The 25775-nt window shown below is 36.6% G+C and overlaps 1 protein-coding gene across 5 annotated transcripts in view; it reads left to right on the top strand.

Moving 5' to 3' along the window:
- NAA35 (N-alpha-acetyltransferase 35, NatC auxiliary subunit) overlaps nucleotides 1-25568 on the top strand; it is a 93151-nt gene extending 67583 nt beyond the window's left edge. For all 5 annotated transcript variants that reach the window (XM_073021458.1, XM_073021459.1, XM_073021460.1 and 2 more), the window contains exons 13-23: nucleotides 6300-6359; nucleotides 10296-10402; nucleotides 12764-12830; nucleotides 15436-15534; nucleotides 16128-16306; nucleotides 18686-18822; nucleotides 19629-19696; nucleotides 20390-20530; nucleotides 20834-20956; nucleotides 23058-23138; nucleotides 24069-25568. In XM_073021458.1, the coding sequence (XP_072877559.1) occupies nucleotides 6300-6359; nucleotides 10296-10402; nucleotides 12764-12830; nucleotides 15436-15534; nucleotides 16128-16306; nucleotides 18686-18822; nucleotides 19629-19696; nucleotides 20390-20530; nucleotides 20834-20956; nucleotides 23058-23138; nucleotides 24069-24128 (1122 nt within the window). In that variant the 3' untranslated portion in view covers nucleotides 24129-25568. The remainder of the gene's footprint in view (nucleotides 1-6299; nucleotides 6360-10295; nucleotides 10403-12763; nucleotides 12831-15435; nucleotides 15535-16127; nucleotides 16307-18685; nucleotides 18823-19628; nucleotides 19697-20389; nucleotides 20531-20833; nucleotides 20957-23057; nucleotides 23139-24068) is intronic.
- Nucleotides 25569-25775: the final 207 nt, after the last annotated feature.

Genomic DNA, 25775 nt, shown 5'->3' with positions numbered 1-25775 from the left:
CAAGTATTAAAATACATACATTACTATTTAACTATAAAATTTGGAAGATGCAGAGAACTGTGAAGATGATAAATAACTGCTGTCCCACCCTTTATAGATGTTAGCATTTCAGTGTATTTTGTCGTCTGGTTTTACATCTACATATAAACCTGTATCTCTTCATTTTTAGATAAATTTCTTTAAAAACAATTTTATGTTTGGGGGTACTTGTGAAGGTTTGTTGCATAAATAAACACGCATCTCAGGGTTTTGTTGTACATATTATTACATCACCCAGGTATTAAGCTCAGTACCCAATACTTACCTTTTCTGCTCTTCTCCCTCCTCCTACCCTCCCCACTCAAGTAGATCCCAGTGTCTGTTGTTTCCTTCTTTGTGTTCATAAGTTCTTACCATTTAGCTCTCACTTGTAAGTGAGAACATGCAGGATTTGGTTTCTCTTCCTGCATTAGTTTGCTAAGGATGATAGCCTTCAGCTGTATCCATGTTCCCACAAAAAACACGATCTTGTTCTTTTTTATGGCTGCACAATATTCCATGGTGTATATGTAACACAATTTCTTTTTTTTTTTTTTTTTTTTTTTTGAGACAGAGTTTCGCTCTTGTTGCTGAGGCTGGAGTGCAATGGCATGATCTCGGCTCACTGCAACCTCTGCCTCCTGGGTTCAAGCGATTCTCCTGCCTCAGCCTCCCACGTAGCTGGGATTTAGCTGGGATTACAGGTGTGCCCCACCATGCCTGGCTAATTTTTGTGTTTTTAGTAGAGACAGGGTTTCATCATGTTGGCCAGGTTGGTCTCGAACTCCTGACCTCAGGTGATTGGCCTGCTTCGGACTCCCAAAGTGCTGGAATTATAGGTGAGAGCCACTGCTCCTGACCATACCACAATTTTTGTATCCAGTCTGTCATTGATGGGCATTTAGGTTGATTCCATGTCTTTGCTATTGTGAACAGTGCTGCAGTAAACATTCGTGTGCATGTGTCTTTGTGGTAGAATGCTTTGTATTCCTGTGGGTACATACCTAGTAATGGGACCACTGGGTCAAATGGCGGTTCTGCTTTTAGCTCTTTGAGGAATTGCCATACTGCTTTCCACAATGGCTGGACTAATTTATACTCCTACCAACAGTGTAGAAGAGTTCCCTTTTCTTTCCAACCTCACCAGCATCTGTTACTTTTTGACTTTTCAGTTGCCATTCTGACTGCTGTGAGGTGGTATCTCGTGGTTTTGATTTGCATTTCTCTAATGATGAGTGATATTGAACTTTTTTTCATATGCATGTTGGCTGCACGTATGTCTTCTTTTGAGAAGTATCTATTCATGTCCTTTGTCCCCTTTTTAATGGGGTTGTTTTTCTCTTGTAAGTTTAAGTTCCATATAGATGCTGGATATTAGACCTTTGTCAGATGCATAGTTTGCAGATATTTTCTCCCATTCTGTAGGTTGTCTGTTTACAGTTTCGTTTGCTCTGCAGAAGCTCTTAAGTTTAATTGGAACCCGTTTGTCAGTTTTTGCTTTTGTTGTGATTACTTTTGGTGTCTTTCTCATGAAATCTTTGCCTGTTCCTTGGACCGGGGTGATATTGCCTAAGTTTCCTTCCAGGATTTTTATAGTGTTGGGTTTTACATTTAAGTATTTAATGTAAAAAATAATAATTAAAAAAAATACTTGAGTTGATTTTGCATATGATGTAAGGGGTCCAGCTTCAGTCTTCTGCGTTATGGCTCAGTTATTCTAGCACCATTTATTGAGTAGGGAGTTTTTTCCCTATTGCTTGTTTTTGTCAACTTTGTCAAAGATCAGATGGTTGTAGATTAGTGGCCTTATTTCTGGGCTCTCTATTCTGTTCCATTGGTCTATGTGTCTGTTTTTGTACCAGCCAGTACCATGCTGTTTTGGTCATTGTAACCTTATAGCATAGTTTGAAGACAGGTAATGTGATTCTTCCAGCTTTGTTCCTTTTGCTTATGAATGCCTTGACTATTCAGGCTCTTTTTTGGTTCCATATACATTTTAAAATAATTTTTTCTAGTTCTATGAAGAATGTCATTGGTAGTTTGATAGGAATAACATTGAATCTGTAAATTGCTTTGGGCAGTATAGCCATTTTAATTATATTGATTCTTCCTGTCCATGAGTGTGGGATGTTTTTCCATTTGTTTGTGTCTCCTCTGATTTCTTTGAGCAGTGTTTTGTAATTCTCATTGTAGAGATTTTTTTACCTCCCTGGTTTGCTGTATTCCTAGGGGTGTGTGTGTGTGTTTTTGTTTGTTTGTTTGTTTGTGGCAGTTGTGAATGGGATTGTCTTTCTGATTTGGCTGTCAGTTTTGTTGTTGGTGGTGTATCAGAATGCTAGGGAATTTCGTACATTAATTTTATATCCTGCAACTTTGCTGGTTATTCATCAGCTGAAGGAGCTTTGAGGCCAAGACTGGGGTATTTAGATAAAGAATGTTATCTGCAGATAGAGATAGTTTAACTTCCTCTCTTCCTATTTGGATGCCCTTTATTTCTTACTCTTGCCTGATTGCTCTGGCTAGGACTTCTAATAATATGTTGAATAGAAGTGGTGAGAGAAGGCATTCTTGTCTTGTGCCGATTTTCAAGGAGAATGCTTCCAGCTTTTGCCCATTCTGTATAATGTTGGTTGTGGGTTTGGCATAGATGACTCTTATTGTTTTGAGGTGTGGTCCTTCAATACCTAGTTTATTGAGAGTGTAACATGAAGGGGTATTAAGTTTTATCAAAAGGCTTTTCTGCATCTATTGAGATAATCATGTGATTTTTGTCGTTAGTTCTGTTTATGTGATGAATCACATTTATTGATTTTTTGTATGTTGAACCAACCTTGCCTCCCAGGGATGAAGCCTACTTGATCGTGGTCAATTAGTTTTTTGATGTGCTGCTGGATTCAATTTGCAAGTACTTTGTTGAGGATTTTTGCTTCAATGTTCATCAAAGATACTGGCCTGAAGTCTTCTTTTTTTGTTGGGTGTCTGCCAGGTTTTGGTGTCAAGATGATGCCAGCCTCATAGAAGGAGTTGGAGAGAAGTCCCTCCTCAGTTTTTTGCAATAGTTTCTGTAGGAACGGTACCAGCTCTTCTTTGTACATCTGGTAGAAATCACCTGTGAATCCGTCAGGTCCTGGCCTTTTTTTTTTTTTGGTTGGTAGGTTATTTATTACTCATTCCATTTTGAAGCTTATTACTGGTCTGTTCAGGGAATCAATTTCTTCCTGGCTCAGTCTTGGGAGGGTGTTTATATCCAGGAATTTATCCATCTCTTCTAGGTTTTCTAGTTTGTGTGTGTGGAGATGTTCATAGTAGTTTCTGATGGTTGTTTTTATTTCTTTAGGGTCAGTGGTAGTATTCCCTTCATCATTTCTAATTATGTTTATTTGGATCTTCTCCCATTTCTTCTTAATTAGTCTAGCTAGTAGCCTGTTTTATTAATTTTTTTCAAAAAACTAATTGCAGGATTTGTTGATCTTTTGAATGGGTTTTCGTGTCTTGATTTCCCTCATTTCAGCTCTGATTTTTGTTAGTCCTTGTCTTCTGCTAGCTTGGGGATTTTTTGTTCTTGGTTTCTCTGATTCTTTGAGTTGTGAAGTTAGGTTGTTTGAGATCTTTCTAACTTATTGATGTGGACAATACATGCTATGAATTTCCTTCTTAACACGGCCTTAGCTGTATCCTAGAGATTCTGGTATGTTGTATCTTTGTTCTGATTGTTTTCAAAGAACTTCTTGATTTCTGCCTTGATTTCATTATTTACCCAAAAGGCATTCAGGGGCGTGTTGTTTAATTGACATGTAATTGCATGGTTTTGAGTGATTTTCATTGTGTTGACTTCTATTTTTATTACGCTGTGGTCCAAGAGTATGTTTGGTATGACTTCAGTTCTTTTACATTTGTTGAGTATTGTTTTATGTCCAATTATGTGGTCAGTTTTAGAGTATGTGCCATGTGGTGATGTGAAGGATGTATATTCTGTTGTTTTGAGTGGCGACTTCTGTAAAGGTCTATCAAATCCATTTGGTCCAGTGCTGAGTTTAGGTCCTGAATATCTTTGTTAATTTTTTGTCTAGATGATCCATCTAATACTGTCATTGGAGTGTTGAAGTCTCCCACTGTTATGGTGTGGGAGTTGTGTCTCTTTGTAGGTCTTTAAGAACTTGCTTTAGGAATCTGAGTGCATATATATTTAGGATAGTTAGGTTTTCTTGTTGAATTGAACCCTTTACCCTTATGTAATACCCTTCCTTGTCTTTTTTGATCTTTGTTGGTGTGAAATCTGTTTTGTCTGAAATTAGGATCGCAACCCCTGCTTTTTTCTGTTTTCCATTTGCTTGGAAGATTTTCCTCCATCCCTTTATTTTGAGCCTATGAGTGTCATTATGTGTGAGATGAGTCTCTTGAAGATAGCACATCAGTAGATCTTGCTTTTTTATCCAGCTGTCACTCTGTTTTTCAAGTGGGCCATTTAGCCCGTTTACATTCGGGTTAGTATGGTGTGGATTTGATCCTGTCATTATGGTGTTAGCTGGTTATTGTGTTGGCTTGTTTTTGTGGTTACATTATAGTGACTCTAATCTGTGTGTTTAAGTGTGTTTTTGTATTAGCTGGTATTAGTCTTGCATTTCTATATTTAGTGCTCCTTTCAAGATCCTCTTGTGAGGTAGGACTGGTGGTAATGAAGTCCCTCAACCTTTGCTCATCTGAAAAGGATCTTATTTCTCCTTCACTTAGGAAGGTTAGTTTGGTGGAATATGAAATTCTTGGTTGAAGATTTTTAAAAGAATGTTGAATATAGGCCCCCAATCTCTTCTTGTAGGGTTTCATCTGAGAGGTCTCCTTTTAGCCTGATGGAGATCCCTCTTTAGGTTACCTGCCCTTTCTTTGTAGCTGCCTTTAACATTTGTTTCATTTCGACTTTGGAAAACCTAAGGATTGTATGCTTTGGGAATGATCTGCTTGTGTAGAATCTTGCAGGACTTTTCTGTATTTCCTGAATTTGAATGTTGGCTTTTCTAGCAAGGTTGGGGAAGTTTTCACGGACAATACTCAGAAATATATTTTCCAAGATGTTCGCTTTCTCCCCCCTCCCTTTCAGGGATGCCAGTGATTCAGAGTTGGCCTCTTTCCGTAATCCCATACTTCTCAGAGGTTTTATTCATTCCTTTTTATTCTTTTTTCTTTATTTTTGTCTGACTGTCTTATTTCAGAGAACCAGTCTTCAAGTTCTGAGATTCTTTCCTCACCTCGGTTTATTTTGCTGTTAATACTTGTGATTGCATAGTGAAATTCTTGTATTTTTCAGCTCTGTCAGACCTTTTAGGTTCTTTTTTATGCCAGCTATTTTATCCTTCTGCTCCTGTATCACTTCATTATGATTCTTATTTTTCTTGGATTGGGTTTTGCCATCCTCCTGAATCTCTATGATCTTTGGTCCTGTCCATATTCTGAATTCTATTTCTGTCATTCCAGCCAGTTCAGCCTGGTTAAGAACTCATTTTGGAGAATTGGTGCAGTCATTTGGAGGACATATGACACTCTGGCCATTTGAGTTACCATAGTTCTTGCATTGGTTCTTTCTCATCTCTGTGTGTGGATGTTCCTGTAACTGCATTGTAGATTGAGTATAGTCAGTAGACTTCTTTTCTGGATGTTTTCACTGGGCCGAGGCTTTCTGTAGGGTCTTTATTTGAAGCTGACTTCTTGTCTCCGGTTTCAGAGTGGGGTATGTTAGTGAGGTACTTTTGGTGTTGAAGCTTTGGCATGTGATCCAGCAGGTGACACTTAGGCTTATTTGATCACTTGGTAGACTCTTGCTCAGTAACCCGTATCTTTTGGTCTTTGCCTGTAGTCAGCAACAGTCAGTAATGTGCATCCAGTTGACTTAGTTACTTGGAATTTATTTCTGTGAAAACAGTCAGTAATGTGCATCCAGTTGACTTAGTTACTTGGAATTTATTTCTGTGAAATAGGAACTAAAGTTCTGCCATGACTTAGTAAATTATTGTTGGTATTATTTTTATGGCATACAAATTTAATAGTATCCACATAATTCCATGATTGGTCAGTTTTTTTAAGAAAAGTTTTTAGAGTCTAGAATTATCCATTGTCCCTTTTATACAATTAAACAATTTCTATAGAAATAACCTTTATTTGTCATATTTTAACTCTGGTACTATGTCATTTCCAGAAGGTCTAGTAAAAGTTATACTCTATATGATGAAGTATTTTTAGCTTTTATTTAATCTATTAATGACACTGCTTTTTCTTTATGTATCTATTAGGATTTTTTCTGTGAATTTAGTGAACAGTCACCATGTGTTCTTTCAAGATCTCTGTTACAGGTAAGTTCCACTTAGTCTCAAAATACTTCTTTAAACATTATATGTGTATTGACATTGTTTTATTGGTTGATTGAACAAAAAGTAGATGCTTTTAAAGAATTTTCCAGTTAGTGTTGTGTATTTTTAAATTGAAGTATTAACTTTAAGCATTAGACATTCATCAAGGTCATATCCTAGCTCATAAAACAAACCTCAGTAATTCAAAAACAATCAAAATCACGCAAAGTATCTTTCTTATTTTAGAATTAAACTAGTAACCAACAAGAGAAAGGTATCCAGGAAAATCTCCAAATATTTTGAAATTAAACAAGTTGTAAGTAACACATGGGTCAAAGACAGAAGTCTTGAGGGGAGTTCAAAAATATTTTGAACTGAATGAAAATCAAAATATAACATACCAAAATCTGTGAGCTACAACTAAAGCAGTACTTAGAGGGAAATTTGTAGCATTGAATTTTTTTTGTTTTGTTTTTGTTTTGAGATAGTCTCACTCTGTTGCCCAGGCTGGAGTGCAGTGGCATGCTCTTGTCTCACTGCAGTCTCCGCCTCTGGGTTCAAGTGATTCTTGTGCTTCAGCCTCCCGAGTAGCTGGGATTACAGGCGCACACCACCATGTCTAGCTAATTTTTGTATTTTTAGTAGAGATGGGGTTTCACCACATTGGCCAGGCTGGTCTCAAATGCCCGACCTCAGGTGATCCACCCATCTCGGCCTCCCAAAGTGCTGGGATTACAGGTGTGAGCCACCGTGCCTGGCCACGTTAAATGTTTATATGAAAGGAAAGTATGCCTGGCACGGTGGCTCACACCTGTAATCCCAGCACTTTGGGAGGCTGAGGTGGGTGGATGACTTGAGTCCAGGAGATCAAGACCAGCCTAGGCAACATGGCAAAACCCAGTCTATAAGAAATGAGCTGGGTGTGGTGGTGCATGCCTGTGGTCTCAGCTGCTCAGGAGTCTGAGGTTGGAGGATCGCTTGAACTGGGAAGTCCAGGCTGCAGTGATCTGTGATCCCACCACTGCGTTCCACCTTGGGCAACAGAATCAGACCCTGTCTCAAAAAAAAAAAAAAAAGTCTACAGTTAGTAATTTAAGCTACCACTGTATGAGACCAGAAAAAGAAGAGCAAATTAAAGTAAACAGAAGGAAGGAAATAATGAAGAGCAGAAATTAGTAAAATATGGAACAGAAAAACTGTGGAGAAAATCAGTGCAACCCAAAGCTCATTCTTTGAAAATATTCGTGAAGTCAATGAACCTCTAATGAGACATAAGAGAAAAATAGAAATGACTAATATCAAGAATGAAAGAAAGGGTATTACAGACTCTGTAAACATTAAAAGGATAGTAATGGGATATACAACTCTATCCATAAATGCAGAAGCAGATAAAATGGACCTATTCCTTTAAATGTAGATACAAACTACCAAAACTCTCTCAAGAAGAAACAGATAATTTGAATAATTTCTTATCTGTTAAATAAAATGAACTTAAGAGTTAAAAACCTAACAATGCAAACTCCAGGCCAGCTCCTTGCAGTGTCTTCCAGAAAATAAAAGAGGCAAGAACACTCATATGAGCCAGAATTTACTCTATCAAAACCAAACCAAAATTACAAACATGGAAAACTATAGACCATAGTTTCCTCATGAACACAGATCTAAAAATCTTATTCCACGAACACAGATGTAAAAATCTTCAATAAATTATTAATGAATCAAATTCAACAATATATAAAAAGAGGTAGTACACCATGACCAAGTGAGATTTATCCTAAGAATCAAGCCTGGTTCACCATTTGAAAATTGGTCAGCATAATACACCATATTATCTAAAATCTTAGTATATTCACAGAAATCATTTGACAAAATTCAACATCCATTCGTGATTTGAAACTCTTAGCAAAGCTGGATACAGAAGAGAACTTCCTAAACCTGATAAAGGACATATACAAAAACACCCTACAGCTAACATCATACTTAATGATGAAAGACTAAATGGTTTCCTCCAAGAATGGGAAGAAGATAAAGATGCCCACTTCGCTCTTATTCAACACTGGAAATCTTAGCCAGCGCAATAAAGCAAGAAAAAGAAATAAATGACATACAGATTGGAAAGGAAGAAAAAATACTGTCTACTTGGAGATGACATGATTTTCCATGTAGGATGCCCATGGAATTTACAAGGAAGTTCCTAGAACTGATTAGTGAATTTAATGAGATGATAGGATATGAAGTCATTATACAAAAAGCAGTTGTAATTCTATATACTTGAAATGAACAATGGGAGATCAAAATTTAAAAACCGAACTATTTACACTAACATAAAAAATGAAATACTTAGGTGCAAATCTCATATGGTTAATATTCAACAGTATTCAGTATATTAAATATTCAAATCCAGCATGGAAAATATTAGGGAAATGCAAATTAAACCACAGAAATACTATCCACCTTTTAGAATATCGTAAAAAAAAATCTGGCCAGGTGCAGTGGCTCATGCCTGTAATCCCAGCACTTTGGGAGGTGGAGGTGGGTGGATCACAAGGTCAGAAGTTCAACATCAGCCTGGCCAAGATAGGGAAACCCCATCTGTACTAAAAATACAAAAATTAGTCCAGCATGGTGTCAGGCGCTTGTAATCCCAGCTACTTGGGAGGCTGAGGCAGAGAATTGCTTGAACCTATGAGGCAGAGGTTGCAGTGAGCCAAGATCACACCACTACACTCCAGCCTGGGCAACAGAGTGAGACCCCATCTCAAAAAAAAAAAATGTGATAATACCAAGTGCTGACGAAGATGTATTTGGTGATAGGAATGTAATGTGGTTCGGCTACTTTGGAAAGTAGCTTGGCACATTCTTATAAATTAAACATGTAGCTCACACTCCTAGTTGATTGCCTAAGAGAAGTGAAATTTGACATTCTTCTGGAAACCTCTGCAAATGTGCAGAGCTGTTTGTTCATGATCATCAAAAACAGACAACCCCATGTTCTTGAGCTGGTCAGTGTGGTACATACTGTGGATAAACATACTGTGGTACCTGCACAGAGGAATACTACTCAGAAATAAAATGAAGTATAATACACTTACCAATGCCAACGAATCTCAACTGCTGGGTGAAAGAAGCCGGACTCAGAAGGCTATATGATTTCATTTTAATGACATTCTGGAAATGGCAGAACGATAGAGTTGGAGAGCAGATCAGTGGTTGCCAGGGGTTTGGGGCGGTAGGAGTGTTTGACCACAAAGGGATTCCATGAGGGAATGTTTTTAGGGTGATACAGGTTGTTCTGTATCTTGATTGTGAGACTAATTTGAAAAACTATGCTTTTGTTAGACTTGTAACTGTACAACAAACATGTAAGTTTTACTATATGTGAATTTAAAATAAAATTTAAAAACAGTATTAGGAAATCAAGGTATGGTATATTAAATATTAAATTACAGTGGATTGTTAAGGGAAGGAAATTAAAACATTATTAAATGCAAATTGTTTTAAATTTTTTCATGTTCAAATATTTGTATATGTTATTTAAATATTTAAATATTTGTATATGTTACAAAACATTCCTTAGAGGTAAACATAGGATTATCAAATAACATTTATAGCCATTTACTATTTCATAGTTTATGAAGCATTTTTTAATACATTAGCTATTTGACATAATCTGATTAGTCAGTTTATTTTGACTATTTTAATATTACTACTCTTGGGAGATTTTTATTTCTGTACATTTTTTATTCTACATCAGAATTCACCTTCAATAAGGATTAATAAGTAACACTCATTGTGGAGACAGCAATTTATAAAAAATTTTCACGACCTTTTTATATTTTAATCACTTGTGTAGTCTGTGGTATTTATCAGTATACTCATTTCATAGTAATGACAACTCTGTGCGTGACACCATAACTAATATGTAACATTTGTTTTAAGACCACTTTCCTGGTGGATAACAAAAAGGTCTTTGGAACTCATCTCATGCAAGACATGGTGAAAGATGCACTTCGGTCTTTTGTCAGTCCTCCGGTGCTTTCCCCCAAGTAAGTGTTGTAAGACATTTTAGAGTTGTATGTGCTCCTTTAAAAAGCCAATTTCTCTGTACTCCTTTATAGCCAAAGTATCAAAATTGTTTGGGATCAAATCTCCGTGTAAAAGTAACTTAATCATGTTAAAATTAACTGATCTCTGCCACATTGTTTAGATTAAAACTAAGGTTTTTATGAGGTTGACAAAATTTCTGATAACTCCTCTAAGTTTTTTGTCTCCAGTGTAAGTGCTTCAACTTTGCTCCAGTAGAGGCACTGCCCCGAAAACATGCTGCCATCAGAGGCTGAAAAGGATTGCATGCAGAAAGAATCATCATTTGATTTGGCATTCTGAGAAATACCAGGCTTTTCCAGTGGGGAAGGAAAGAAAGGAGTCATTATTTCTTAACAAAACACTCACACACTTTGTTAAAAAATATATACGCTTAACAAAGTGTATCTTTTCCACTGAAAGATACACGATGGCTTTCTGTCACCCATTACTTCATGGTAGATCTAACTAATTCTATGTAATGACCTCCAAATATTTCATAATAAATGTTGAGTATCTCTTATCCAAAATGCTTTGGACCAGAAGTATTTTAGATTTCTGATGTTTTTGGATTTTGAAATATTTGCATGTACATAATATCGCTCAGGCTGGAGTGCGGTGGCATCATCTCAGCTTACTACAACCTCCGCCTCCCAGGTTCAAGCGATTCTCCCGCATCAGCCTCCCGAGTAGCTGAAATCACGGGTGCATGTCACCATGCCCAGCTAATTTTTGTATTTTTAGTAGAGATGGGCTTTCACTGTGTTGGCCAGGCTGGTCTCAAACTCCTGACCTCAAGTGATCTGCCCACCTTGGCCTCCCAAAGTGCTGGGATTATAGGCTTGAGCCACTGCACCGGCCTAATATGTTTCTTTTACATGGTGGTATAATTTTTGGAAAGCAGAATTCAGCCTGTTCACATTTGGTATATGCTATTGGGTCTGAGTTTGAGGTTAATAAATCAACAGTATATTTATCCATTAAATAAGCTGTCTTAAACAGAAATACACATAAAACAAGGTTATGCATTGATCAGTGCATGGAAATGTGACCACAGGCTCATAGGAATCTAACCCTTTATTTCCCCTGTTAGCAATGATTTAATAGTCTAATTTAGTATCTTCAGAAACTTTATGGAACGTAACTACCACAGATAATGCTAAGTAACTATGTATATGGAAAAGTTTATTGTGTGGTGTTCTAGTTGTTCCACTGTTTTAAAAATTTCAGTATTGTAGATGAGAATTCTCTTTTCCTTTGTAAGTGATTTGAAACAACTTCTGGAGTGTTGATGAGTTTCTCTTTATTTTAGGAGTTCAGAAGTTTTACCAGAATATTCATGTGTGACTTTCAGCTAGTCCTATCTGGAATTCAGTCATCAAAGACTCAAGTTTTCAGTCAGATCATTTGTCCCTGTTATTGCTTATTTATTGCTTCACTTTCATCTGTTTTGTTTTTTCCTTTTTTAGAGCTCCTCGCATACTAAGTCTTCTAGAGCTCCCTTACCTATGCCTCATGACATTCGTCTCCTAGTTATTTTTGCTGTGTTGTGAGAAAGTTCTTCCTCTTGATATTCAAGGCTACTAATGAACATATTTTTCTACTGAATTTTTAAATTTGAAAATAATCATCTTTAGATTGAGAGAGCCTTTTTAAAGTGCTTTATTTTAATCTCAGGTAATTTTCTTGCTTTAGGGTTAAAGATGTAGTGAACCTTCAGCACTTCCCATTTCACCAAATGCCTGTTCCAGGTGTTCACCTTTTTCTTTCTCCTGGGTGCTGGTTGCACTGTCTTTTCCGTTGTGTGACCTTGGCTCTGTTTATCAGATAAGGAACACCGTAAAGGAAACCACTTTGTGAGAAGAGATGAGGTGCCAAAGAGATGTTTAGGTGATTTATAACCAATGGTGAGGAGTGGGGATACAGAAAAAATTAGGATCCTGTATAGTGTTTTCTTTGTAATGACTATTATGAGCACAGTCCATGAGGAGATCAGTTGTAGGAAAATACATGACACTGAAGTGGGGTCATGAAAAAGTAGGGCTGTGGACTTTTCCTTTTCTCCTTGCTAATTTGATCTTATTGGATCCAACTCTGATTGTTCAAATATAGATCTATAGGAATTGGAAATATCACAAATGTATTGTGTGAACTACATAATAATTGTAAAATGTTTCATAATCTAATACTAGCATTCTTTAACTTAGGAATCGCTTCCATTTTCTCTTTAATTCACCTTCTCCGTCATTTGTAGCATCTGCAGTAATTGCTGCTGCTTTCGTTTGGGCCGAATAGATTTTAATGATGTGACTATTATCTTGCAGGTGCTACCTATATAATAATCACCAGGCTAAGGACTGTATTGACTCCTTTGTTACTCACTGTGTTCGGGTAAGAGCTACAATTTGGATTGTCGTAATGGGTACTTTAAAAATCATGGGCTGTGGCCGGGCGCGGTGGCTCACGCCTGTAATCCCAGCGCTTTGGGAGGCTGAGGCAAGTGGATCCCCTGAGGTCAGGAGTTTGAGACCAGTAGTGAAACCCTGACTCTACTAAAAATACAAAAATCAGCCAGATGTGGCACATGCCTGTAGTCCCAGCTACTCAAGAGCCTGAGGCAGGAGAATCACTTGAACCCAGGAGGTTTCAGTGAGCTGAGATCATGCCACTGCACTGCAGCCTGGGCGACAGAGCGAGACTTTGTCTCAAAAAATAAGAATAATAAATTGCTGGACTGTAATTCCTTCAGTGTCTTTAATTAATGCTTTTTTTCATCTAACATTTCTTTCTTACTTTCAGTGAATAGATAAAAACTGTCTCCTCCTAACACTTGAGTGGATGGTTTTATAACCTAAGGTCTTCTGATAGGTTGTTAGCTACAGAGGCAGCCTTGGATGACCTCTCCCTGCAGCCTGCGAGGACCGCAGATAGGGAATGTTATGACTCTCAACTGGGAAAACAGCAGTTGCTTCCTTGAAATTTTTTGTGAATGGACATAAAAACTTCTTTACTTTTTTTTTTTAACCTTACAAAGAATATTTTTAACATCCTTATATACTTATCTTTGTATTATATTAATGAACTGAGTTATAATAAAATTAAAATTATTGACTGGGCACAGTGGCTCACGCCTGTAATCCTAGCACTTTGGGAGGCTGAGGCAGGCGGATCACCTGAGGTTGGGAGTTCAAGCAGCCTGACCAACATGGAAAAACCCTGTCTCTACTAAAAATACAAAATTAGCTGGGCATGGTGGCGCATGCTTGTAATCCCAGCTACTCAGGAGGCTGAGGTAGGAGAATTGCTTGAACCCGGAAGGCGGAGGTTGTGGTGAGTAGAGATCACACCATTGCACTCCAGCCTGGGCAACCAAAGCAAAACTCTCTGTCAAAAAAAAATATATATATATTAATTTAAATGAGATCACAAACTTTTTCATCTCAAGTAATTAGGAAAAAATGCAAATCTTGTAGTGAGTTGAATTATTCATTTTTATTTAATTTTAAAAAATATTTATTTATTTATTTTTAAGACAGGGTCTCCCTCTGTTGCCCAGGCTGGAGTGCAGTGATGTGATCTTGGCTCTCTGCAACCTCTACCCCCAGGGCTCAAGTGATCCTCTCACCTCAGCATTCGGAATAGCTGAGACTACAGACTCACGGCACCCCACCTGGCTAATTTTTTTGTGTTTTTTGTGGAGACGGGTTCACCCTGTTGGCCAGGCTGGTCTCAAACTCCTGAGCTCAAGTGATCCACCCGCCTCGGCCTCCCAAAGTGCTGGGATTACAGGCATGAGCCACTGCACCCGGCTTCATTTTTATTTAATTAGATGTAAGTATTTCTCTTAGAGAACTCCAGCAGGCGACTTTTTTGGGTCTACTTCCAGTTACTAAAAGTTTATCTGTCTATGTATATGTAGAGAGAGAGAAAAAAAAAAGCAGCATGGTATGGGGAAAAGAGAAAAAAACAGTAGAAGACCAGATTTCATTTTTTTAATCATTAATATTTTATCAGGCACATCACTTTTTTATAAACTTTCCTTTATTTTGTTTTTTTTTTTTTTTTTGAGACGAAGTCTCACTCTGTCGCCCAGGCTGGAGTGCAGTGGCACAGTCTTGGCTCACTGCAACCCCCGCCTCCTGGGTTCAAGCAGTTCTCTGCCTCAGCCTCCCATGTAGCTGGGATTACAAGTTCCTGCCACCACGCCCAGCTAATTTTTGTATTTTTATTAGAGATGGGGTTTCACCATCTTGGCCAGGCTGTTCTTAAACTCCTGACCTCATGATCTACCCGCCTCGGCCTCCCAAAGCACTGGGATTACAGGGGTGAGCTACCGTGCCTGACCCAACTTTCCACTCTTTAAAGAGTAAAATGCTTACATCTTCTCTGACCTCTTACAGGGTAGTTATTGATCAAATGAGATAATATCTGTCAAAGAATGCAAATATAAAACAGTATTAAACTTCGAGAATCTTCTAATTCACACTGAAAGCGTCTTACCAATCCATGTCTCTTGCCTGGTTAGTGGAATGTTGCATAGTATTTTAGATGAGAACACTGTATGGAGAAAGCAGGAATAAAGAACAATAGTCAAGGTTTATGGCTATTAGCTCTTCTTAAGCTATATAAGTATTAGGCATTCTGGTATATTTATAGCAGCACAGGAATGTCAGCCTTGAACATTGGCTTTTGACTCAAAATAAGCAGGAAAGAAATTGTCCTTGTGAAATTGGAAGAAGATATCTAAAGATCGAAAGAAGATATTTTTACCATATGAAGGGAAGTTTCACACGAAGCTATGTTTTTTCCGGTTATTGCTAAATTCTGGTGTTGAGTTCTTTAAACACCTATGTAAAATTAAAAGTAGACATAGACATAGTTCTTATGTACACAGCATTTTTTTTCCCTTAAACCGGATTGTGAACTTGGAATGTTAAGTTTCTTTGGTACCAGAAAATTTCATATTTACGGTTGACAAATTATATGTGTATTGCAGCCATTCTGTAGTCTTATTCAGATCCATGGACATAACAGGGCTCGACAGAGAGATAAGCTTGGTCATATTCTTGAGGAATTTGCCACCTTGCAGGATGAGGTAAGAGCCAGGTTCCCCTCTCTTCTAAAATTAAATGACTCACACACTTTGTCCAGATTTTTAAAAACAATTCTTCCGAACAATATTTTGACTGTGTAATTTTTCAACATGATCCACTTTTCACTTAAAATATAATGGTTTCTTACACCAGCGTTTACAAAATGAAGCAGAACAATAATCCAAACTGATAGACATCTTAAATATTTCTTTGATAATAGGAATAAATTATGAAATATGTATAAAATGATAGTTTTATAACAAGGTTACATATAAAAATATTAATATATTAATTTTAAAGTTAATATATGTGCAGCAGCAATATTGATAAGTAAAGACCTGAAGTGTATTATTTGTATTTTTGTCCTTTAAAATTGATGTCTTTTTAGTTTAAGGCATGTTTAGGTAAATGTTAACCATTGTGAAATGAGAACTTCGAATGTAAACCTAACTAAAAATACATTTAAAAATGTTTCTTTGGGTGGTCAGATTTAAATTTTCTGCTTATATTCTTTTTAGCTGTATGTTTTTTTAAAGTTCTCTCATTACCTTAAGAAAACAAAACGAACACAGTTTATGACATTTTATTTTAATAGGCAGAAAAGGTTGATGCAGCGCTTCACACCATGCTGTTGAAACAGGAACCCCAAAGGCAACATTTGGCCTGTTTAGGTACCTGGGTCCTTTACCATAACCTTCGCATTATGATACAGTATCTTCTAAGTGGCTTTGAATTGGAACTCTACAGTATGCACGAGTACTATTACATATATTGGTAAGAGCACAGTTTGAGTTAAAATTGGTGGTAGGTGGAATGGATAAGATCTGAGTGAATTTAGAGTTAATTTCAGGGTACTTTTTCATTTAGTATATTTTACCTTTAGTTGTGGGACATTTGAAAAAATTCAAAAATTAGAGCTGGATCATCTTGAATATCTTTAAGTGCTATAATATTGCATGAGTGTATTTTTCCAAATATTTATGTAAAAATTAACAAAAAATGGCTCCAAAGTAAATGGATTGATTGAAGATCATTTATTTGTTCCTATGGAGAAAAATTAAGACGTTTTGCCCTGAATTTGGTGGCACTAGCTGTGGATGTACTTGACAGAGTTAAACATCAAATTGGAATCAGGACTGTCTGCTTAGAAGAAATCATGACCAAGCTGAGTACTGGGAGCATAACTGTTTCAAACCGTGGTGCTGAGGATGCACTTCAGGAGCTTTGGAGTTGATAAAAGATGATCTTCAGCAGAGTAGTTCTTCCCTTTCACTTGAGGACAAAATAAAGAAACCTAGTAAGAGGATGCTTGAACATATTTTAGGCATGTAAAAGCTGTCATAGGAAGAAAATAAAATTGAGCATTAATGAATTCAGTTATTTTGAATCTTTTTCTCAATCTGGCACATAATTTTAAACTAATGACCTGTGTTACTCATCACAAACACTCAGGTTTAGTATATTAGACTTTAATAGAGTTCACCTTTTAAACTTATTTAAACTTACTGAACTTAGTAATTAAGATATTCTATATTCTCTGAAGTCACTGCTGTGGGAGGGAAAGTAATTCTCTTCCATGCTGTTGACGTAGATTTTGTTATGAGCAGTGAAGGCTCTTGACAGATAACTCTTGCCTATGAAAAGTGAATTTGAGCATCAACTATAGCAATATGAGAATAATTTTCCTTGCTATATGTTCTTCAACATTTATATAGATAATACCAGATAATCCTTAATAACAGGTATTTATATAGCTACTTTGGATACTACATTTTGTTATTCATAGTAGACAATACTGGTTTTATTAATTTTTATATGCTGCTTTGCACAGAGAATTGGGATCTTAATTCAGCAAATAAATGATACTCAGATAAATACTCCATTACACATTTGTCTATATTCATAAGTAGATTTGTTTCTTTTCTTATTAAAAGAACTTTAGTTCTGCCCATAAATACCCTTGTGGTCTTTTCATAATTGTTTTTGAACTGCTTTTTAATTTCAAAATGACAGATTGGGCTCTTGCATTTCCCTGAGATAACCTTTAGTTGTTTTTTCAGGCATACGATCCCTGAAGCATGTGGACTCTTTTTAAATTATCAACAAAAACGGTGATCCTTAAACTTTAACATGCATCATAATCACTTGGAAAGTGCATTAATACACAAATTTCTGGGCTAATTCCTGACCTGTTAGGTCTAGGATGAGACCGAATAATTTGCATTTCTAACTGGTTCTCAGGTTAACTGCTGCTGGCCCAGAGATGACAATTTGAGAACCATTGGTATAGAATATCAGCACTCTCTTAGACATAAATGTGTATTAATTTTGATAAAGCACTTAATAGATCATTGAGGTACCTGATATTTGAGAGGAAAAGGCTGCATCTTAGTTGTCCCCTTCACTCATGTGTCCTTAGGTTAGATAAACAGAAGGTAGACGGCACCGTCAGTTCCCTATAGAAATCCTTCACTTGAATTAAGGTATATGAGTTGTTACGGACTCTCACATTTTGTAGGGTGGCAGGGAAACAAAATTCAGTTATATACTGTAAAAGGGTACTATAGTAAATGTTTTTCTTAAATTCAGGGCCAGGAATTGTTTACTCTCCATTTGCAATTATAGGTCTTATTGATTATTGATTATTGATTATGTTATGAAGTGTGTATATATATATGTCTCCTAGATTTGAAGACTTTTCTGGCTTAGCAGTGTTAAAGTTCTGAAAAATTAGTGTCTGGTAGAATGTTCTGTTTTATATTTTGTTTATTAAACTCAAGTAAATTGTAAATGTGAATGTTCTTAATTTTTAAGAATGATTTTGTATAATGCCAATAATTTTTTATCTTTTTCTGATTTTATTTGTGATTAAAATATTTGTAAACTGAACTGTGTTCTGATATAATGAAAACTTAATGGGCATTCATTTGATTTGCATATGTACATGTATAATTATCAGGAAATCTGGAAAGTTGTAAAATGTTGAAAGGGAAAATTAATCCTTGTGTTCATTTCTTGTAAGATCTATAATCGAACGATCTGTTTTTAAAGACCTAAAGCATTATTTGAAGTATCTATCGTTGTTAATATATGTGTTGATAAAGCTGTCTCATTTAGACATCTACCATTAACTAACATTTTGTATCCTTTAAGGTATCTCTCTGAATTCCTTTACGCATGGTTGATGTCAACATTGAGTCGTGCAGATGGCTCTCAAATGGCAGAGGAAAGGATAATGGAAGAGCAGCAGAAAGGCCGTAGTAGTAAAAAAACAAAGAAAAAAAAGAAAGGTGCTGTGGATTATTTTTAAACTTAAAAACAGAGTGTACTTTAATTTCTACAAATAAATAGATGGAGCTACTTGTGAGTTAGTCATTATATTTTAGCTCTTGTTCCTCTTCTTTTCAGAAACTATAAGGTAGAGACTGAGTCCCAGTATTAATGACATAAGCTTTTTGGTTCCTTTCCTTGCTTTCATTTCTTTGCTGTTCTATCAGAATCTTTGATCAAGAAGTAGCCACGTGGCATGTGCAAGCAAGATACAGGTTAGGGGACAAGACAGCAGGAGGCCATTGACCTTTTGACAGAGCCTGATAGCTCAGGAGGGCAGTAGTTCTGGAGCTGTGCTGTGGTAGTGGGCACCAAAAGGTGCCTTGGGCATCACCCAAGAACCATGAGGACAGAGAACTGTTTCAAAGGGACTGCCCTATTGATCACTTAGGGAAGGCTATAGATATTGCTACAATTATTGTAAAATACTGTTTCATATTTCCTCAGAACTTAAAGCAATTTGGATGGGTCATTAAATCACTGTATGCATGGGTTTCCTTTAAAAGGTTAAATCTCTGGTGAATTCAGAAAAGTTATAATTACTTTATACTGGAATTTTATAGTATTAGCTATTTGGGGACATGATTATTATATTTTATTATTTGTAGATTTTGACCATAAATAAAATTTAACCTGTAGGAACAAACTGAAGTTTTAATTTAGTATACAAGCTGGAATATTTTTTTAAATTAGATTTTCTTTTCCAATAATGCAAGAGGAAGGAGGAAGAGATTATGGAAGATTATGTTTTTCTTTCTAATTACAGTTCGCCCTTTGAGCCGAGAGATCACAATGAGCCAAGCATATCAGAACATGTGTGCTGGAATGTTTAAAGTAAGTTGTTGAAAGTAAAGTTCTTTTTACCTTTTAGCTGTATGTCTATTATATAGTTTATTTAAACTCTTTTCTGTGGTTCTTTCCAGATTATAATTTCACCTTTGTTTTACTTTATCTGCTTGAGGATTACCTTTATTATCATTAATTTGTTCAACAACCATTTGAACCCTTGCTATGTGTGAGATACTTTGTACTGAGTACATTACATTGCAGGAGAATACCAATTCTATATGGTCCTTGTTTCAAGTCTGTAGCAACAGACCGGTTGATGTGTCTGTGACAGGTAGTAAGAAAAAGCAGAGAGTACTTCTGATTGATGATCAGGCAAGGCTTCCTGGAAGAGATGGAGTTTAGGTTTTTTAGGAGTGTATTTGGAAGAGGGTGAGCTCCACAACCAATGACTTAAGCAAAAGCAGGCCTTTTCAAGAGGCAGTGGGTACTAACTCTTAAGTTGTACTTGGCAGTCCAAGAAATCATTTGAGGCAACTTACATGAAAATGCATAAAGCAGAACATGGACTTTGTTTGAAAATAGGACCTGTGCTTATGACAATTATATGTCCTCATTTTTTCAGAAGCATTTACTTGAAGGTTTTAAATAGCTGTTTCTTGTCTTCTATTCCGTATTGATGAGAGTGTTCGCTTTTTTCATATTGATTTCATCTTTTTTCTTGTTCCCTTTTTCATTTAGACCATGGTTGCATTTGACATGGATGGCAAAGTACGTAAACCGAAGTTTGAGCTTGATAGTGAACAAGTTCGGTATGAGCACAGGTTTGCTCCGTTCAACAGTGTGATGACCCCGCCGCCCGTGCACTACTTACAGTTCAAGGTGAACTTGCTCAAGGAAATCGTTCGGAAATCTTCAGTCTTAGACCTTCTTAGAGAGATGCTGTTTGTACCTAGCCATCTTGTTAAATTTACAGTTATTTAAATTATAAGAATAATATGAGGTAGCATATGAGGGTTGAGAATTACATATTACCTAGGAAAAAATAGGGAGATGTGCCAAGTGTTTGCCCCAGTGTCTGTATATGAGTGGATAGAAAATGTAGAATTCTTTAATAATTAGAAATGGGAGTTTAGAGTTGTTCATATTAAACATGTTTTGAATTATATTTCCCCTTCTTTTTAGGAAATGTCTGACCTCAATAAATATAGCCCTCCTCCTCAGTCTCCTGAATTGTATGTGGCAGCTAGTAAGCACTTTCAGCAGGCAAAAATGATATTGGAAAATATTCCTAACCCGGACCATGAGGTAAGACTGGATTCACAGTAATTTTAAGGGAAAAGCGTGGCAGGAAATACATCTCTTACTGCTGGATGAAAGTTAATTATGAAAGTGAACTTTAATAGTGTGAGTGAATATAACTTGTCATGTTTCTGTGAAAGATTTCGGATAGTTTTGTCAAACTAACCTTGTCAGACTTCAAGTTATTTTAAGAATGAGGTGATGTAAATACCTGCTTTGTGTAAATTTAGAAGTCAATGCAAAGACAAATTATGACTCACAATCATGAAGTAAGAAGGATAAGCATAAGATCCAGACTGATCTGATTCATAGCTCAAAATGTTAGCATTGAAACATTTCTGGTTTAATCAGTTTGTTAAGGGGGCCGGGCGTGGTGGCTCACACCTGTAATCTCAGCAGTTTGGGAGGCCCAGGTGGGTGGATCACCTGAGGTCAGGAGTTTGAGACCAGCCTGGCCAACATGGTGAAACCTTGTTTCTACTAACAGTGTAAAAAATTAGCCAGGCGTGGTGGTGCATGCCTGTCTGTAATCCCAGCTACTTGGGAGGCTGAGGCAAGAGAATCATTTGAACCCCAAGGTGGAGGTTGCAGTGAGCCAAGATTGCGCCATTGCACTCTAGCCTGGGCGACAAGTGAAACTCCATCTCAAAAGAAAAAAAACAAAATTATTAAAACGTAACTAAGTTTTACATAAATATGAAAAATGACCTGGCCAGTTGTCACAGAAACAACCTTATTGCACTTGACCATTTAAAATAAAGGCTATTGCTTTTGAAGACTCTGAGATATCAAAATAAACTTGGGGAAAAAAGTTGTTTCAGGCTTTTGGTATTTTAATAATTTACCATATCCCTAATTTTATTGAAATACATTTATTTTCTAAAAGTTACCTGTAATGCGTACATACTGTCTTGGGAAGTATATCTTGGGATCACTTCCATAGAGGGGTAGATTAGCAGTATTTGTCAAAAATCATTAATGCTTAGATCCAGCAATTCTGCTTTTTGGGTATTATATAGATACATGAACACATACAGGAAGTGAGAGTGATGAACATAAGAGTATTCATTGCAGCAGGATTTCTAATAGCAAAAAGCAGGAAGAAACAGTAGTATCCATCAACAGGGGACTGATACGTGATGATACATTCATACAGTGGTATCCTACACAGCCTTAAGGAGGATGAGGAAGCTCTTTACGTACTGTGATGGAATGCTCCATATGATTTAAGAAATCTAAAAAGAAAGGCGCACTTTAATATGCATAGTATGGTGCAGTTTCAATCAAAGGGGGCAAGGGAAGCCTATATGTATGTGTGCGAGTATAAAATATCTTTAGAAAGATAATATCAGAATTGGTAGTTTTGTTTCCTTCCTTGGAGGGAAGCAGAGTGCCTGGACGAGGGATAGGGGAGACATGTTTTAAAAATTATATGTACCATCTAAGAAAATATAAAGGGGGAGTCTAAACATTTGAGGAGCTACCTATGATAGATGACATATTTCATTTAGTGAAACTTCATTCTTTTATTCAAAGATGAGTCTGTGCTCCTAATACTATGTGTGCTATGCTGCCTTTTGAGGACTTTGCAGCCTAATTTTTTTGTTATTCAGGAAAGCGAGATAAGGTAGCCATTTCAATTCAGAGTTAATTGAAATGAAGTTCTGTATTATTAAAAGAAATATATTTAGAATTTTAAATTGCCTTTATTTAATAAAACATCAACACTTCCATTATACAAAGTTCCTGTTAGTATCTATAATTAAGAAATTTTGGCTGGCCACAGTGGCTCACGCTGATAATCCCAGCACTTTGGGAGGCCAAGGTGGGAGAACTGCTTGAACCCAGGAGTTCAAGACCAGCCTGGGCAACATAGTGAGTTCCTGTCTCTGCAAAAGTTTTAAAATGAGCTGGGTGTGATGGTGCACAGCCATTTGGGAGGCTGAAGTGGGAGGATTGCCTGAGCCAGGAGGTTGAGGCTTCAGTGAGCCGTGTTCTTACCACTGTACTCCAGCCTGGGTTGACAGCAGGACTCTGTCTCAAAAAAGAAAAAGAGAAATTTTGACTATGAAGTTAATGTTTCAATAGTTTTATGTTCATGTTTCAGGTTAATAGAATTTTAAAGGTTGCCAAACCCAACTTTGTGGTTATGAAGTTATTGGCAGGAGGACACAAAAAGGAATCTAAAGTGAGTACGTTGTGGGAAAAAGAAGTGGTCTTAAATTATTGTGAAGTTTCATAATTTTTTCCAATAAGATGTGTAAATATTATTACAGGAAGAATTAAACCACTGAACAAAAATCATTCTAAAAAGTTTAGTTCAGCAGCAAAACTTAGAGCTTGCCATTTTGCCTTGAGATGTGTATTTTGTTGGGTTAAAATTTCTAAAGTCTGCCCATATGTTTTCCATCTCCTTGCTGTGTAAATTACTGAATAACTTGGGGTAAAAAAAGAGAATTTATGTAAAGAAAATTTTATGGGAGAAGTACGAGGTATTTAAATGTCATCTGCCTTTGGGAAAGTGAGTGCTTTAATAATGAAAGACTTCTTTGTAATGGCTCAGAAGAGGAGTCTGTAAGCTTTTTTTTGGTAATGTTGTATCATCCATGCCACGTCAGTATTTCCGAGCACAGATTCTGCGCTGTGGAGAGGCCAGCCGTGGAGGCATTTGCCTGTGTGTGTTGTGCACCTTGTTTTCTTCCATTGTTTCCTGTGATCCATCTTCATCCTCTCCTGCCCTGGTTTCCTACTGACTGACTCTCTCATCTCATTGCTTAGTTCTGTCAGTTACCCTGGAACTAAAAAGTATGCTGACCCCTGATCTAACTGAATGCCTTTTCTATAATTTTAGACTGTTTATCTTTTTTAACTGTTTTCCGAAGATAGAAAACAGCTGGTCAGCCTGTTTTCTTATGATCTTCATAAAACTCAAAAACAAATTAATCAGTTTTTCTTCCATATCCTCTCTTTTTTGCCATTAACCTAGTTTTTAAAATCCATTTTGTGCTGCCTTGTTTCTAAGAACACAAGAAACTCTAAAATAAAAATAGTCTTTGTTTTGTGTACCATCTGAATATTTGTAGATACATTAATTGGCTTTCTGGGTTTTCTTTAACAGGTCCCTCCTGAATTTGATTTCTCTGCTCATAAATATTTTCCTGTTGTGAAACTTGTTTGAGAGAGACTGGGAAGGTGGCCATAAAGGGGCAGAGTCTTCTTTCAGACCCCACTCTTCGAGGGCACATCACCAGGCTCCACATCACGGGAAGTGAGATGGATTTCTTGGATGACAACTCATTATAAGGAATACTTTTAGTTTGACAGCCTTATATGACGTGAATGAAAACTGCTGTTTTAAAGTGGTTTATTATGTTTCATGGAAGAAACTGGTCTTATTGAATGCATTGATGAACGTTATATGGTTTTATTACAGATTTAATCACAAATCATTTTTTATGAATGATTGAGTGAAAATAGTGTTTATAAAGGTTAATAAATTTCTTGACAAAAAAAAAAAAAATGCACTGCTGGAGATGAGAAACAGTAGCTCTTTGTCCATGTTAAGAACTGAAGAAGGTGTATGCTCTTTAACATTTGAGTAGTTCTAAAACGTTATCCAAAAGAAGTTTCAAATCAAGGGGTTAATTAAACACTTGTATGAGATTTTGGTAAAATACATTTAGAAGAGATTTTTGGGAGGACTTCTAAGATAGAAACTAAATTACATGAAAATTGTGATTTTTATGTGTCATGGCATCACAAATTATATATCTAAGAATACAGATGTGTAAAAAAACTTTACCTGTTACTTTTGGCACTTTTAAAAGATTATACATTATGTTTGCTGGTGACATTCAAAAAGGAGGCAGATAGAAATGTATATAGATTAAAATTTAGGTCTAGGTTTAAATGTGGTATACTCCTTTTTGTTTACTTCATAATTCAGTTTAACCCATGAAACATTTTCAAATGGGTGTCTGTTAAGTATCCTCTGGCTTTGAAAAACTGACTACATCCCCCTGTGCTTCCAAGTGCCTGCTGCCAGAGGCCCTCCCCTTTCCTGCTTGTCCTGTCTCCGCTCTGATGTTCGCGATGGCAGCTGTCTAGGCCTTTTGGGCCTTCCTTTTTGTCCTCTGTAGCAGGCAATACTCTTAGCAAAATGAGCCACTCTGTGATATAAATTGGCTTTGATGGCTTAGCCTAAGACTAGTGACAGTTTTATATTTGGTCTGTGGTTAAAAAGGTTCTCAGCTTCAAATATCTTAACTCTGATTTGATATCTTTCATAAAAACATGATAGTGAAACTTGTCTGGCAGTATTTTAAAGCAGCTAACCTGACTGAACTTGCTAAGGGTGTTCCTGTTGCCGCTCTTTGCAGCTAATGAGCTCTCCTGGCTTTCCTTTCCAAGAGTGGTAATACTTGTGTTATTCAAGAACAGCCATTAGGCATCCTGAAATTTCAGAACCCAAAAATCTTTTTTAAAATGTGCGTGTTTTTTTTAAGTAGCCTGTACAATAGAAACTTGAATTATGGAGAGATGAAGAGTATACCTGTTACTGATTTAGTTACTTTGTTGAGAATGAAAACATTGTTTCTGGCTGGTAATTACTGAATGCTTTAAATGAAAAAAGGCAAAGGAATGGTAGGAAATAGGCAAGACAAGAAACAAGGAATCAAAAGAAAAAGCAAAGAGGAAACCAGAATGAGCCTGGACATTTGGCACACAACCAAGAAGAGAGCCTGAAGCAAGTTAGAAAGCTGAGAAATTCTTCTTCTTTCCCAGTGGCCAAGATATAAAGTATAAAAAATATGTCCCCCTTAAA

Source organism: Chlorocebus sabaeus, chromosome 12 (genome assembly GCF_047675955.1).
Source record: "Chlorocebus sabaeus isolate Y175 chromosome 12, mChlSab1.0.hap1, whole genome shotgun sequence".
Lineage (NCBI taxonomy): Eukaryota > Metazoa > Chordata > Mammalia > Primates > Cercopithecidae > Chlorocebus > Chlorocebus sabaeus.
This window is presented reverse-complemented; position numbering and strand designations above follow the sequence as displayed.